The 14,744-nt window shown below is 35.0% G+C and overlaps 3 protein-coding genes across 3 annotated transcripts; 1 reads left to right on the top strand and 2 right to left on the bottom strand.

Annotated features, from left to right (window-relative positions):
- Positions 1 to 267: 267 nt before the first annotated feature.
- On the bottom strand, positions 268 to 1,794 carry LOC147279804 (GDSL esterase/lipase At1g54790-like). Its single transcript, XM_086252377.1, has 5 exons — positions 1,599 to 1,794; positions 1,304 to 1,504; positions 1,024 to 1,190; positions 647 to 917; positions 268 to 562 (listed from the first exon to the last, which is right to left on the bottom strand). The coding sequence occupies exons 1-5, from the start codon at positions 1,792 to 1,794 to the stop codon at positions 273 to 275; spliced, it is 1,125 nt and encodes a 374-aa protein (XP_086108503.1). The 3' UTR covers positions 268 to 272.
- An 835-nt stretch (positions 1,795 to 2,629) lies between these two features.
- LOC147279805 (GTP binding Elongation factor Tu family protein) lies at positions 2,630 to 6,467 on the top strand. The gene is made up of 12 exons (XM_086252374.1): positions 2,630 to 2,954; positions 3,251 to 3,326; positions 3,584 to 3,676; positions 3,809 to 3,883; positions 3,960 to 4,064; positions 4,176 to 4,266; positions 4,351 to 4,556; positions 4,823 to 4,906; positions 5,126 to 5,191; positions 5,282 to 5,344; positions 5,565 to 5,805; positions 5,986 to 6,467. Exons 1-12 carry the CDS (start codon positions 2,773 to 2,775, stop codon positions 6,051 to 6,053), a joined length of 1,350 nt encoding a protein of 449 aa, XP_086108500.1. The 5' UTR covers positions 2,630 to 2,772; the 3' UTR covers positions 6,054 to 6,467.
- Positions 6,468 to 6,940: 473 nt separating this feature from the next.
- On the bottom strand, positions 6,941 to 10,472 carry LOC147279806 (uncharacterized). The gene is made up of 5 exons (XM_086252376.1): positions 10,251 to 10,472; positions 9,569 to 9,749; positions 8,443 to 8,848; positions 8,124 to 8,204; positions 6,941 to 7,877 (listed from the first exon to the last, which is right to left on the bottom strand). The coding sequence occupies exons 1-5, from the start codon at positions 10,335 to 10,337 to the stop codon at positions 7,376 to 7,378; spliced, it is 1,257 nt and encodes a 418-aa protein (XP_086108502.1). The 5' UTR covers positions 10,338 to 10,472; the 3' UTR covers positions 6,941 to 7,375.
- Positions 10,473 to 14,744: the final 4,272 nt, after the last annotated feature.

Below are 14,744 nucleotides of genomic sequence, written 5' to 3' on the forward strand. Positions count from 1 at the left end.
TTTGGGTGAGATATTCAGATCACGTCAGCATTATGATATGGTATCATTGTGGACTCACCCAAATTTTTTTGTAGGGGAGTATGTGACTTAAGAAAAAAAAATATATATATATTTAGTGAGGTTTGTAGATTTAGTGAGTGAAAACATTTACACTTACATTCAAGGTCAGAGTTAGAATCCCTCTTCCCTTTGGCCTTCACTTGTAACCAAAAGAAAATGAAAAATGTCAACTTGATTTGGTGCTATGTGACTTTATTAAATTGTTTTTGGGTTCATACTTGTACAAGTTGGGAGTTGGATCCCATAAGAAATTTTGCATTCAATGGAAGAAGGTGAAGTGGGTCTGAGTAATTTCCTGTCAATATCTGGGATGTCACATATTGATTTGCAGCCTGAGTATAATGATTCCCATCCCAATTCACATACTCTGCTGGATTAGTGCATGGTGTTGCAGTGACCACAGTCCCATTTAGATTCTTGGTTTGGCCACAACCAATCCGATTATCAAAGTTTAATGGCAGACCACCATACCCACAGCAAGCAGCTATGGGCTGTTTGAATCCTGAAACACAACAACATTCATGTTATCAAGGCAAAACAAAGTGAAAGATCAAAGTTGTGAGAAAAATAGCCAAGGACAGCTTACCATATTGAGTATAGTTGGTGATGAGGTCCAACTTTATTTTGAAGATGTCAATGTAAGTGACATTAGCTTCAGGGAATTTCCTCTGAAACTTGAAACAAAGATCATGTAGCTGTGCATTGAAAACAGTAGCAGCATGGTTGTGTGAAGCAACACATCCAAGCTGGTTGAGCTGTGATGGGTCTTTCCCAAATGTTGCAATAATTCTTGGTAGGCATCCTAGTGGACCTGTGTTATGAACCCAAAAGTTCCTAGCTCCTTGATTGTATAGTTTCTTCAAAAGAAAATAGTTGTTGTTAAGATTTGGCTCTTCATTAGTGGGTTGATTAATTTAATCTACTGTACTAATTCTGAATAGGAAAAGAGAGGGACATAAATACCTCAATTCCAGTCTCAAATTCTGTCAGAATAGTTGGGATAAAAGCAACTACTTGGTCTTCTGATTTTCTGTTAAATGCACCATCAAGATCATTCTGTCCCACATCCAAAGTGTACAGGCCCTGCTTGAAATAATCTTCAAAAGGGAGGACTAGTTGAAACTTCTTGTCTAAATCCCACAACCCAAATTCTAATCAGTAAACTGTAAATTCCACATTACAAAAATACAAAGTAGAAACCAAGTCTCAGCACATGAGGCATGTACATGTACATTGTTAGTACCTTTAGCTAGTAATTGAAGAGCTCGAGCCTTGAATATGACAAATTGAGCCACCTGAATTCCAAGGGAAAAAGGGCTTACTGAAGCTGCATTGGCTGGAAGAATAGTAGAGCCTCCAGTGGCAAAATTACATCCTGTTTGGAAACTTGGTGCACCAACAGAGTCCAAGTATGGATTCAGAAATGGTTGGTCCATTGCATTCACTGCAAATAAAGTAAAATTGTAACATGCCAAACATGTCTTTGTAAACCATGTTATAAACATATAAATAGGTAACAACAAAGATGCATGCTTTACTTAAATAATCAATGATCAAATAGCCATTGCAGAAACGTTTAATGGGAAAAGCAACTCCGGCATGAAGGCCCCCGGTGTCTGAATTCGAATCGCCAAAGTTAAAAACTGCCGGATAAGTGAGATTGATGGGGGTAGTTAGAGGCAAGAGTGCAGATACTAAGGCTAGTAATTGAAGGGTGGAGACTTTCAGAGCCATGGCAATTGAAGAGGGCTTGAAACAATGTTTCATATATAAGGTGCTCAAAGTGGGCAGGCCTGGAGTTAGAAATACAGTTTGGTGAGATATGGCCATAGGGTGTCTTGTAAGTTTGAAAGCCTGAAATTGAGATTATAGCAGAATATGGTAACACTTAGCCCTCAACTACAAGCCTCAACTTGGAGATGATCCAAGCATCCAAACATCTAGATTTTTATGTACAATATATCAATCTTCTCTACTGATTCAAGACTTTGTTTTTTTTTCCTAATCCATACTTCTATTTGACTATTTTCCTTTTCCATGCTTATACAAACTCAACTTCTTAATAAACTTTCTTATTTCTTATTTTAATCTCTATAATTTCACATTTTTTCAAACACAAGAAACAATTTAAACATCTAGTAGTGACACTAGAAACTTTAGGTGTCATAAGAGAGGAGAATACTAAGTTTAATTCACAACTTACATTCACGCATTAGTCACGTGATCAGTTATTGTGAGAGAATCGTTATATATATAAAAAATTTGATTAGAGGATCAATTTTCTTAATTCTATAGCATATACGTATTGTGTGAGGCTATGAAAGAGAGAGAGAGAGAGAGAGAGAGAGAGAGAGAGAGAGAGAGATGTATACAGCAATTGTATGTAAAAAATTTGGTTGTTGATGACTAGACAGCAATTGTAGCATCCCAATTGAACGACACATCGTTGGATGGTTTAATTCTTGAACAAGTGACATGTCGTCTCCTGGCTTGATTAAAAAGACAGGCCGGGTATGAGTGAAACGGGTCCTTGGTTGTTTGTTACAGTCTACAAATCAAAAGCCCGTCAGCAAAACCCTGAAGAAAACCCCAAAAGCCCTAAACGGCTAAACCCCCAAAACCACTCACACAGTCACACCCTCAAGCCTCCGCCACACTGCGAGTGAAGGCTGAGAAGCCAATCCCTCTTTCTGCTTCTTCTTCTTTAGTTCAATGGCTTCGGTCGCTCTCAGAAACACTACCTCCAAGCGCATCGTCCCGTTCTCGTCGCCAATCTACTGGTGCAGCCGAGGATCGGTCACCGCTGGCTCCTCCATCTCCGAATCCATTTTCGAAAATGACCGATCTTTTAGCCCCATTCCTTGGTGGAGATCCATGGCCACCTTCACACGCACGTTAGTACTCATCCTCTGTAGTGTGCGTTACTCTTTTCTTTGTGTTGTGGTGGTCGCAGTTGTTTTGTTACTTTGATTAGAGTACGGTCGCAGTAGTGGGAAAATTAAACTAATACTGACTTTAAGATTTGTATTTGTACCTTTTTAATTGACCCTTTTTTATTATTTTTAGCTGATTGGATTTGGAATCATTCTTTTATTCGTTACTTATTTTGATTGAATATTATAGGATGTGGGTTTTTCGTTTTGTAATTAAAATCACATTCTTCATGCATATGTGTTTGATTTCTCAACAGAAAACCTCATGTGAATGTGGGAACGATTGGACATGTCGATCATGGAAAAACAACTCTGACTGCTGCAATTACAAAGGTTTGGCCATTGATTGTATTGTTTGTTTCTCTATGCATATTCCTAGACTTTTTTATATCTGTCTTTTCATCTTAAAACAGAACCTATAAAGAAGATGGTATAGAGAACTGCTTTCCCAACGTTTATCCCACGTCCCTCACATGAAAGGGGACCTATATTATTTTGGGACCGTGTGGGAGAGTTGGAAAGAAAAAATTGGGATATAAGTTGGTTTGAATAGGATTTTCTGTAATAATATTGTTTTGAATTTTTCTTAGGTATTAGCAGAAGAAGGGAAAGCTAAGGCTGTAGCCTTTGATGAAATTGATAAAGCTCCTGAAGAGAAAAAGAGAGGAATTACAATTGCAACGGTTAGTATGTTTTTCTTGATTATCAGCTTGCCATTTTTCTATTTGTAGAATACTGTAGCTACTGTATTGATTCTCTTACTCATTTTCTCAAAATATTCTTTCCACCTAACTTAGTTTGCCTTGCTTTTGTAGGCTCACGTGGAGTATGAAACCACTAAGAGACACTATGCACATGTGGACTGCCCAGGACATGCAGATTATGTCAAAGTAAGCTCTGAATTAATGGAATAATTGTAGTCTTCTATATGCTTAAATTCATCTGATATGTATGACTAATACGCAGAACATGATTACTGGAGCTGCCCAAATGGATGGGGGTATTCTAGTTGTATCCGCGCCTGATGGCCCTATGCCACAAACTAAGGAACACATTCTGCTTGCACGCCAGGTGGGTATCTTACTTTCACCAGATTGCGAAGAAAATCAACCTTATTTGTTCATATCATGCATTTATGGTGTATAGTGATGCATATATTGTCTTGTTGGATGTATTGCACAGGTTGGTGTGCCATCACTTGTGTGTTTTCTCAACAAAGTTGATGCTGTTGATGATCCAGAGTTGTTGGAGCTGGTAGAAATGGAGCTCCGTGGTTAGTAGATTTAACAGATCACTTTATTAGCAGACAGCTTTATATTCACTTAAAGTTTTTCAATTTGCTTTATGTTTCTGGCAGAGCTTCTTAGCTTCTACAAGTTCCCTGGGGATGAAATCCCGATCATCCGAGGTTCGGCTCTGTCGGCTTTACAAGGCACAAATGAAGAGATAGGCAAAAAGGCTATTTTGAAATTAATGGATTCTGTGGATGAATACATTCCTGACCCTGTACGCCAACTTGACAAGCCTTTCCTAATGCCAATTGAAGATGTTTTCTCAATTCAGGTAAGTTGGGCATGCATCTAGCTATGCACATGTAGAGAGTCCTAAATCTTAATTTCTGTAGAGCACTGAAATTTGTTACAAGGATTGTCCTAAAGTCGGTGTGTAATTTCGTTCATAACATCTAGTACATTTCTCTTGGAATAACCTTATTACTGTTTTTTACTAGTACTATTGTTTTGATTATGAAACTTTATTAAAGCTTTTCTAGAAAGTTGATTCGTATTATCCTGAATTTATCATTTATCAATTTCATTTCTGCGTTGAAGGGTCGTGGAACTGTTGCCACTGGTCGTGTCGAACAAGGGACTATTAAAGTTGGTGAGGAAGTTGAAATTCTGGGGTTGAATCAGGTCTGTATGAATCAAAATTTTAAATTGTTTGGTGCTGCATAGTGTTCTTGTGCATTTCTTTAGTTGGTGATTTACTATGCAACTCATATGAGTGGGGCCTTCAGTGCTATAACACTTTGAACTTAGGTGACATTAATCTTCAATATAGAGCTTTGAGGATAAAATAGTAAAATACCACTCTAAGAATGGCTGGTCCTAAGTTTGAACTTTCTTTTTCAGGGTGCTCCTATGAAATCCACAGTGACTGGTGTTGAGATGTTCAAGAAAATCTTGGATCAAGGGCAAGTAAGTTACTGATTCTAAACATTCTCCAAGATACTAGGCTTTTTTAATAGCAGGAAATATATCTCATGATGGGTTTGTGCACTTGACTAGGCTGGTGACAATGTGGGTCTTCTTCTTCGAGGTCTAAAACGAGAAGACATCCAACGAGGACAGGTGTGTGGTTTCAATTGCAACATGGAAATTTAAGTGTTCTTGATTTTATAGTACTTTATATAACTTGTGTAAAATTAGTTTCGACTTATGGAAATTATTATTTAGTGGTTCTTTTTTATTTGAATGCCATAAGTTTGCAATGGTTTTTCCATTGTTTTGGAAACTGATCTGTGTTTTGGCACCGACTGTTGTACTTAACTTATTTGTTCCTATTGCATAGGTAATTGCTAAGCCAGGAACTGTCAAAACACACAAGAGGTTTGAAGCAGAGATATATGTGCTCACAAAGGATGAAGGTGGACGCCATACTGCCTTCTTCTCAAACTACAGGCCTCAGTTTTATATGAGGACTGCTGATATCACCGGAAAAGTAGAATTGCCTGAAAATGTTAAGATGGTTATGCCTGGAGACAACGTGACTGCTATTTTTGAGCTGATTCAACCAGTTCCTCTGGAAGCAGGTCCGTTCTCTGCCACTGAAGGCTAAACATTTGCTTGTTTATTTATTAATTTGAATTGTTTTTTCTTTCCAGAGTTTCAGTGTATCTATTACTTTTCATCCTTAGTGATATTTGTCACCTAGTTGTTGAGTCTGAGTTTTTAAGTTTTTAAGCTAAACATTCCCTATGTTCATTTGGCAGGACAAAGATTTGCTTTAAGGGAGGGAGGTAGAACAGTTGGTGCAGGAGTAGTTTCAAAAGTACTCTGAGCTGAGATTTTCCAATGCCGGAACCTTGAATCCCTTTCTGTATGCTCATAAGTGAAAACGGGGTGGAGGAAGCAAAAGAACTCATCACTTAGAAAAACATGCTCATGTCATGATTGGTTACATAATTTGAGTTTTATGTGTTTGTTTTAGGCATTCTCAATGAGATTATTTGTTAGAAAAACACGGAGTAAATTAAGAAGGAAATTTCGCACCTTTGCAGGTGGTCAACCGGTTGGGGTCTCTCGTTTTTGTTTCTTAGATTTGTTTGCAAATAATTTCCTTGAGAAACACCATCGGTGTCGGTTTGGTAGTAATATCTTGTTGACATACCGATATGATATTGTAGTTGTACAATTGCAAAGCTTTTTTCTTTTTTGTAACTTCATTCAATGGTAAAGGCTCCTCCCTTCTCGAGTTCTTGGCAAGGCAAAATATTGCCTTTATAATTCAAGTGGATGTGCATTTGTACATGTTAAAAAGCCCCCATTAGTTTTTCCCAAGGCTGGCAATAATGTGATCAGGATCACTTCTGTTCGTCAGTTATATACTTATCATGTATATTGTGACATTTTTTCCTTCTGGTTTGATAGCCGCACTCCTTTCAATTCAGTTTCACTTGTCTCTCAGGAAGCCTGATTGTTCTTTGTTGTGCTTTCTTTGTCCTTTTTTCTAGTTGCTTTGTAATTGCCCAAAACAAAAATAGAAAAATTTTGCCTCAGTAAACCTAAAATAATTAATGGGTGACTGAAAGAAAAAAAAAGTATAATAATAATAACAATGAACGTATACCCCATACTTGTACAACCTCCAAAAAAAAAAAGAAGATACAAGCCAGTTGGAAATAAAGTAATAATAATACATTATTATCATATTATTTAGTCATTACATTTATTATTCAAACTTTTCTTATATAACCAAATTAAAAAGTTATTTAAAATACATAGAGATAATAAGGGGAGTTTCATGCACAAAATTGTAATGTGGTACAGACTACGATGTTACCATCCTATCAATTCACATTCTATATGAACTACTACTAATACTACTACTACTACTACCAGTTGACTGGTCATCAGCCAGCGCTCAGATCACGGAGCTCTGGTTCACGTCAACCCTGACATGTTTTGAATTTTTTTTTTTTCTTTTTAAAGATCAGTCCTTCAATTATATCTAGTTCAAGAACACCACCTCATGCCCAACAAGCTTCACCTCTCTGATCATCACCAACTTGGCCACCACATATATATTCAATCGTTCACCATCTAGCCAAATGTTCTTCAAACCATCTCTATCTCCCAAAATTTCTATTCTTCATTGCATGCTCAAGCAAACCTCAACACTGCCACCGCCATCAATGCTGCAGCTCTGAAGTAAATCTCATTCACACTTCTCTCCACCTTCGTCATTATTTCCTCTTCTTTTAGACCCACCTTCCTTGAATTCTTGCTGATATAGACAATTGTGTCCCTCAGCTTATTCACTGCCCAAGAAAGCCAAACTAACCCAAAACCAACTCCAGTATTCATGAGTTTGGACGCACAGAAGGGTACCCTCCCACAAGCTACTTTACAGAGGACGGTGACAAGGACAGCCAAGCCGGTTCCAGCAATACTGGCAGAAAACTGGGTCAGAAGCTCGGGAAGCTCGGGGCCAGATTTTTTAAGTGAATGAATTGTCGACTTCCCATGCTGCCTTCTGTTAATCATTAAAGATAGAAGGCTCTCACAGGCGTGGAAAGAGTTCCTCTTGTAGAGACCTCTATCTTTGCTTACTTTTTTACCGTTCTTCTGCTTTGGCGTCGCCTTTGTCTTGAGTTTTTCAGGACTGTTAAGAAGGTACCAGACATAAAGTTAATAAGCATGTCCTGATTCAAGTAGAAGAACAAGCATACAAGTTTGGAGACCAATAATATCAATGACAATAGAAAATTTCAGTGTAAGCGTGAAAGTGATATCACTTAGACAGATAGATGCTGGTAACATACAGTAACAAAGAAAGAAAGTTGAAGTCATTAAAGAGAGAGCCAATATAAAGGGAAAATAAAATTAAAATCACGTTCATGTCATATACCTCTTTAAAGGAGCAACCGTAGTCACTTGCATCATCAAAGGAGATCCATCAATATTAACTCCTGCTTCCCTGCTCTCCACCCTGGTCCATAAAACGATTGTCAGGTCATGTTTTATAGGAGAAAAAAGAAAACACTGAAAATTGAGAACAATTGAAATACAGATAGAATTTGACAATTATAGAGAATATTCATCATAGTCGAGTAGTATTTTAGGCAAAGAGTTTTATAGTATGTTATCCAGTAAAATAGGTGATGCCAGACTAATATACAAGTGATGCCAAATTTCAAGCCAAAACAGGTCTAAGCATCCATGCATACCTATTATAGTGCGGAACCAGCACTGACTGCCTTTTCCAACCAATTGAGTTTTCCAATGAGTAAAACTCAGCAACGACTGAAAGGAGATGCTTCATCTCAGTTCCTGTACCTGTGAAAAAGACTCGACCATCTGGCCGAACTGTAATCTTTGAACTACAGGCCAGACCTCCCACAAAGTCCAAGAGAGGCTTCTGGGTATTGAACTCACTACTTGGGTAGATAAGGGAAGGAATTAATGGCTGTTGGCATGTGTCATGTAACCCCATCAAGTCATATAGTAAAGTAATATCTACTCCACCTCCCTCTGCTTCACTTTCTCCAGACATGAGGAACTGCAACATTTTATCGCGTTTTATGAAGTGTTCAGCAATTCCCAAGCTGAACAGCATTGAGCCTGGATGAGCATCTGTAATCAGTAGGAAAAAGAGACAATTCAACAAATTGGGAAGAGAGTACATTTCATTATAGCCTATGCAACAAGGATTTAGCAGCATTATTTGCATGCCGTCCGGACAATAACACAAAATAAGTTTGAAAATCTGCCCCCAATGTTTCATAAATTAACTCAGTCACTCCCACTCAACCTTCTACATCATTGCACCCCTGTAAATGGACATCAATTGATAGAAAAACACACACAAACATGCTCGGATCATTTCCCATACTCGGCTATCCTTTATTGTTGGCAAATGGAACAATTCCCATACTCGGATCATGCTTATATTTTACATATGCATGCATCCACACACAAACACATATTAAGGATGCACCTTTGCAATGAAACAAAATATACCATGCCACACGTATCCCAATACTCTACTCCTATGGTGGTGAGCAATCTGAGATGTAATAATGCCACCTTAAATTATTCTACTTTATTTAGCATTGGTTTGGGATGCATGAGTCGACCATTTATAGAAAGTTACAGTGGACATGGACAAAAAACACTTAGATATCACCAATCTAGAACTTTTAAATTTAATTTTACATGCTATAACCACAACAGAACAAGACATACAAAATTGAAATAAATTCATTAGAACAAACAGCAATGGAATCAATATAAGTTGGTAATGAGATTTTCAAAGAATAGCAGCATCCAACCAAAAACTAATGAGGTGCATACCTTGCACGTCAGTGAGTGAAGGCCTTTCAATTTCTGATCGAATCTTGGCAAACCAGTTAGACTCTGACAATCCACTTGTGGGTTTCCATGGCTCCTCACATTGCTTCGGCATCAATTTCAAAGATTCTACTTTTGTGATTTCATGTCTTGCTCCATAACTTGGCAGAAAGGGTTGAAAATCCTGTGTTATCAAAGATTAATTTTTGAAAAAAACAGATAAGCAAATATCTCGACTTGAACTTCAATTTCATTCAGCAAAATGAAACAAAACTAGAAAAATCAAAACCCCAAATAGAGCTAAACATACAGCATAAACTCAACGAGCTGAATTTGATTAATATGTAAACAGCCCAAATCGAAAAACAAACATGAACCCCAGATGAGCCCAATGAATTTATTAAAAGTTAGATAAATAAATCTGATCAACAATCCAAATACCATGCCAATAAATTCATAAGCTAAGCTAAAAAACCTTGACTTTATCTTGATGATGCCCGAGCTAAACATACAACATAAACTCAACCAACTGAATTCGATTAATATGTAAACAGCCCAAATCACAAATCAAACATGAACCCCAGATGAATTTATTATAAATTTTATAAAGAAATCTTATAAACAAACCAAAAACCATGCCAATAAATTCATAAGCTAAGCTACAACTACAAGACCTTGACTTTACCTTGATGATGCCCATGGCCTGGTCTTGGTGCAAAACAAGCCCATGGGGGTACCCATGAGAAGCCATCAAACAAAGCTTATCCGCCATAGCCAAAGATAGAAACCCACCTCAGAAAACTGAATTTCTCACCCTTTTTGTGAAGGGGTTGTGCCTCTTCACACCACCATAAACTGATCCATCCCAGGACCTAAAAAATCAAAACTTGTCACAGTCTGGCTCTTTTCATTTTGAGTGGCACCAAAATAAACTAATAAAAATTGAAAATCACGAAGTGGGGTTTATGTCATCCAGTTGTTTGATTGATCGAGAGATTACTCATGTGAGAATCCGACAACAGAAGTGTCGGTTTCTTCTTGTAATTGAGTTTCTATCCCCTGTAAATTTATGCACCATATTAGTATATTTCTTATTTTCTAGTTGTGCATCTTGGCCGTTCATTTTGGGTACATCGAGTTTGTGGACCTTTTGTTGATTGACTTTTTGTTTGTTTGGTAACTTTGGTTTGGCATATATTGCTGATCAGGAAAGCTAGCCTGCGATCAGTGCGCATTGAAATATAATTAACAAAAAATCTTTGCATGACAGTACAAAGCAACTTCATAATTGGATCTACCAAACCATATTAGTTGGAGGGCTAGGATTCCTTTAAGACATTTTGAGGGCCTAGATTATCACACATAGATGGTCTGCTTTTTAAGCCTGCTTTGGAGGGCTTGGAGTTTTTAAAGGTTTGTTTGGTTAAAAACTTTAATAACAACAAAATATCGATGAAGATTGAAGAGTGAGAAAATTAATTTCAATTTATTTCACTGTACCATATTTTTTATATTGAAAATTTGAAATATAACAGTTTTTTTGATGCATTACTATTTGTACTTTGATGCATTATCGTTAGTACCTTGATGCATTACCAATCATACCTTGATATATTACCCTTCATAACTTGCATTGCCATTTTTACCTTAATGCATTATCATTTGTACTATTGATGCATTACCATTTGTACTTTTATACTGCATGAATAATAAAAAATGAGCAACACTTAAGCAACAAGATGAAAATTGAGCTTCTTGCATACTGCATAAATATTTTACATTGAAAAATAATTCGCTGATTGTTTCAAACTCAATAATAAAAAATTTCAATTCTCTTAAGGATCCCGACTACAACTTTAATAGGTACGTTCTCGCTTCTTTTGTTCTACAATTTGCATCAAATTCAACATTATGTGTTTCTTTTTTGTTGTATTATTGTATATTTTCAATTAATATATATATGTATTGTAAAAATTTGTTAAAAATGAGGTTTTATTTAAAAGATTTTACATAGATCATTATTTGTATGAAGATTATAGTATAATTATACCTAGAAAAAACAAAAGTCATTAGCCTTTAAGATAGTATCATAGCTAAGTAATCCCCTTCCAAAATTCTTGGTTCCTCCCTTGAGCATATACTCATATTGAACATGAGATTAGGTCAAACACACTCGAAGTATATAGTTAAGAATGGTGTCACAACTAGTACAACATGATATGAGATAGCTAGTGTCTACTTAATTAATGGTATGCCATGACTTTGACTTGTTTCACCCTCCTACATTAATGAACCATAAGATTCAATATTGATCAGGTGGATATATTCACATCCATATCTGGTCAAAACTTGTCCTTGATGAGTTGATGATCAGTGGTTACATACTGTCAAATCATCATCATGGTACCAAACTTCAAACTTTACTATATATGTTTCATTGACCAAATTACTACTCACAGTTGACTCCACCCAACTAGCTAGTGCACCATAAAAGTTCCAAGTCTTAAATAGAACCTGCAGAGCTTTTAACATGAACAAAAACAGTTGTTCATTGATCCTTCAAAGTACAAAAGAGAGAAATATAAAAATGCTCATTAGAAAAAAAAAAAAAAAAAAACCAAAAAATAAGAGAAAAAGAGAAATAAATATGACTACCAAACATAGACTACTATAAAACAATCAAGGACAATGATTTTTGTAGCCTTGTGATTTAATTTGAAAGCTGAATCATAACCCATCAGTTTGAAAGTCAACAATGCTATATACACACACTGTCACACTGACACACACCAACCACTGTCAACTGAGATTAAATTTTTGTATTTTTCTTTATTTTTTTAACCGAATTATTGTATTTTCTATTAGGACAAAAATTGATTCTGCTAGGAAATCAATCAGAATAGCCATTTATGGCCACGTGGCACTATGCATGGACTCACCGGTAAGAAGCGTGGTCCTTCCTTAGACTATTCTTTCCCAGAGCAGCCTGTCAGTTCATCATCCAGATTCCAAACATGCCAATCTGACGCGCGTGGATGCCAATTGGCGCGTTAGGACAAATAACATCAACGCTCCACTTGAGCAACAAACCAACGGCTTTTGTTCACCTTTCAGGCTTTCACTTTACTAAACAAAGAAAAATGAAATATGGTCAAAAAACAAAGAAAAATGAAATAAAACAAAATTATTATTTTTTGATTAATATGCTATTATGTTAGTTTAGCTTCAAAAATAATATATAGAAAAAAAAATAAGGTGAGCCAAAATATAGTTTGATTTTTTTTTCTTTTTGATATGAAATGAGCGAAACATAGTGTGATTTTGTTAACCTTTCATTACTATCTTTTGTTACAATGATAAAAGAAAATACAATAAATTTATGTTAGAGTGCAATTATTTCAACCTCTATGTCTATTTTTCCCACCCACCACTTCATAAAATTATTAATCACTTATTTAATTTTTGTAAAATAACTTTAGAAAATTAGAATTAAATATCAAATTTCAATAATTTTTTTGTATAGCATAAAGACCATATAATATTTCAATTGAACTACCAAATTTAAATGTAGTTTTTTAGATTAGGTCACAAATATATTGGCCCCTTTAATTTGAGTCTTTTCCATTTGACATTTTTATCCTTTGGCCCACATATGATGAGTGTTAGTTAAAATTTATAAGGTTTAGACAAAATTGCCCTTGAGGCTTTTATATTATCTTGAAAATTTGCTAATATAGTCTTAACTTCACATTTAGTTGTGACTGTACGACACTCATAACTTCAAATTTAGTTGTGACTAAACGACAGTCACATTTAAGTTGTGAGACAGTCACAGTTAAATTGTGACTGAATTGAATTTTTTTTAGAAAAATTATATTACAATATAGTATAAATAGAGGTCAAAATAATACTTTTACTCAAAATAATATATAGTATAGTGGTGTGAGTTGTCTATTTCAATTTACCAAGACAGTCACAGTTAAGTTGTGACTGGATTGATTTTTGTTTTTTAATACAATATAATATAAATTAATGTAATATTTTTTTTATTTTTTTATTATAGTGGCATGTAATGTAATATTTGTAAATTCTAATACCTTTTACTTTATTAATTTATTTGACTTTTCAACTAGTACCTAATCTAAAATGTTATTTAATTTTAGTACATAAACTAAAAAGTTATTGAAATTTAGTAGTTAAAATCAATGGATCTAAATAACTTCTAAAGACTTATGTAAAAAAAAAAAAAGATAATCTACTTATTCACTTCTCTACACCCACATAAAAAAATAAAATAGAAAATTAGGATTAAATACCAAATATCAATAGTTTTTCAATAAAGCAGCAAGCCACTAATTTTTTTTAGTTTAGGTACTAACCTAGAGTAAGACATTTTGGATTATGTCATAAATCAATTTGTTATATAGTTGTGACTGTCGAACAGTCATAGTTGTGATTAAACTGTGACTGTTTCAAATTTATAAAAATTTAAAATTTTCAAGAGTTTAATACTTTTGATTTAGGCTTGGGGGATGAAGTCATATAACTCAAAAACTAAACATTAAAGTTTAAGCCTTGCAAGTATTGAAAAAACAAAAAATCAATAAAAAAGTTATGACTGTTAGACAGTCACAGCTAGATATAACCATGTTTTTTAAAATTGGTACCTAAACTGAAATTTAGTACCTAAAGTAAAATAACATAAATGTTTTGGTAGTTAAAATGAAAAAACATTATAATTTGGTACCTAAAATCAACGGACCTAAAATAAAAATTGTCATTTCATCTTTCACATTGTAATATACAAGAAAAATCACTTTGGATTTATGAACAATAATTTTTTTTTCTTCTACAGAGATTTATTCACAATCTGATTTTAACATAATATTTCCAATATCTAATTTTGTCTCCATCATTCATATTCCCAAATCCCTCTTGTTTTTTAATTGTTTTGTTTGATTTTTCTTTTATTCACAATTTCATCCTAACATTAAAGGTCTTGTTTGTTTTGTTTGATTTATTCTTTTATGAGTTGATTTAACCATGCCCCTCCACTTTCACTCTCTTCCTATATGATCTAGGAGTATGTATAAGATTGTATATGAGTTTAAAATTTGGTGACTAAATAAAGTTTAGGGTTTATGGAAAAAAGGAAATATAGAGGAAGAAATTGGGTGTA

This window comes from Dryas octopetala, chromosome 7 (genome assembly GCF_963921425.1).
Source record: "Dryas octopetala chromosome 7, drDryOcto1.1, whole genome shotgun sequence".
In the NCBI taxonomy this organism is placed as follows: domain Eukaryota; kingdom Viridiplantae; phylum Streptophyta; class Magnoliopsida; order Rosales; family Rosaceae; genus Dryas; species Dryas octopetala.

Bases quoted from the DNA above. Each gene is read 5' to 3' on its own strand.
- LOC147279804 (XM_086252377.1), bottom strand. From the start codon at position 1,794: ATGGCTCTGAAAGTCTCCACCCTTCAATTACTAGCCTTAGTATCTGCA. The intron at 1,191-1,303 runs GTACTAACAATG...TGTGGGATTTAG, and splicing joins TCTTCAATTACTAGCTAAAG to ACAAGAAGTTTCAACTAGTC. The intron at 563-646 runs GTAAGCTGTCCT...GTTGTGTTTCAG, and splicing joins CACCAACTATACTCAATATG to GATTCAAACAGCCCATAGCT.
- LOC147279805 (XM_086252374.1), top strand. From the start codon at position 2,773: ATGGCTTCGGTCGCTCTCAGAAACACTACCTCCAAGCGCATCGTCCCG. The intron at 3,327-3,583 runs GTTTGGCCATTG...AATTTTTCTTAG, and splicing joins TGACTGCTGCAATTACAAAG to GTATTAGCAGAAGAAGGGAA. The intron at 5,806-5,985 runs GTCCGTTCTCTG...TTCATTTGGCAG, and splicing joins ACCAGTTCCTCTGGAAGCAG to GACAAAGATTTGCTTTAAGG.
- LOC147279806 (XM_086252376.1), bottom strand. From the start codon at position 10,337: ATGGCGGATAAGCTTTGTTTGATGGCTTCTCATGGGTACCCCCATGGG. The intron at 8,849-9,568 runs GTATGCACCTCA...TACTGATTACAG, and splicing joins TTCACTCACTGACGTGCAAG to ATGCTCATCCAGGCTCAATG. The intron at 8,205-8,442 runs GTATGCATGGAT...TTTATGGACCAG, and splicing joins CTGGTTCCGCACTATAATAG to GGTGGAGAGCAGGGAAGCAG.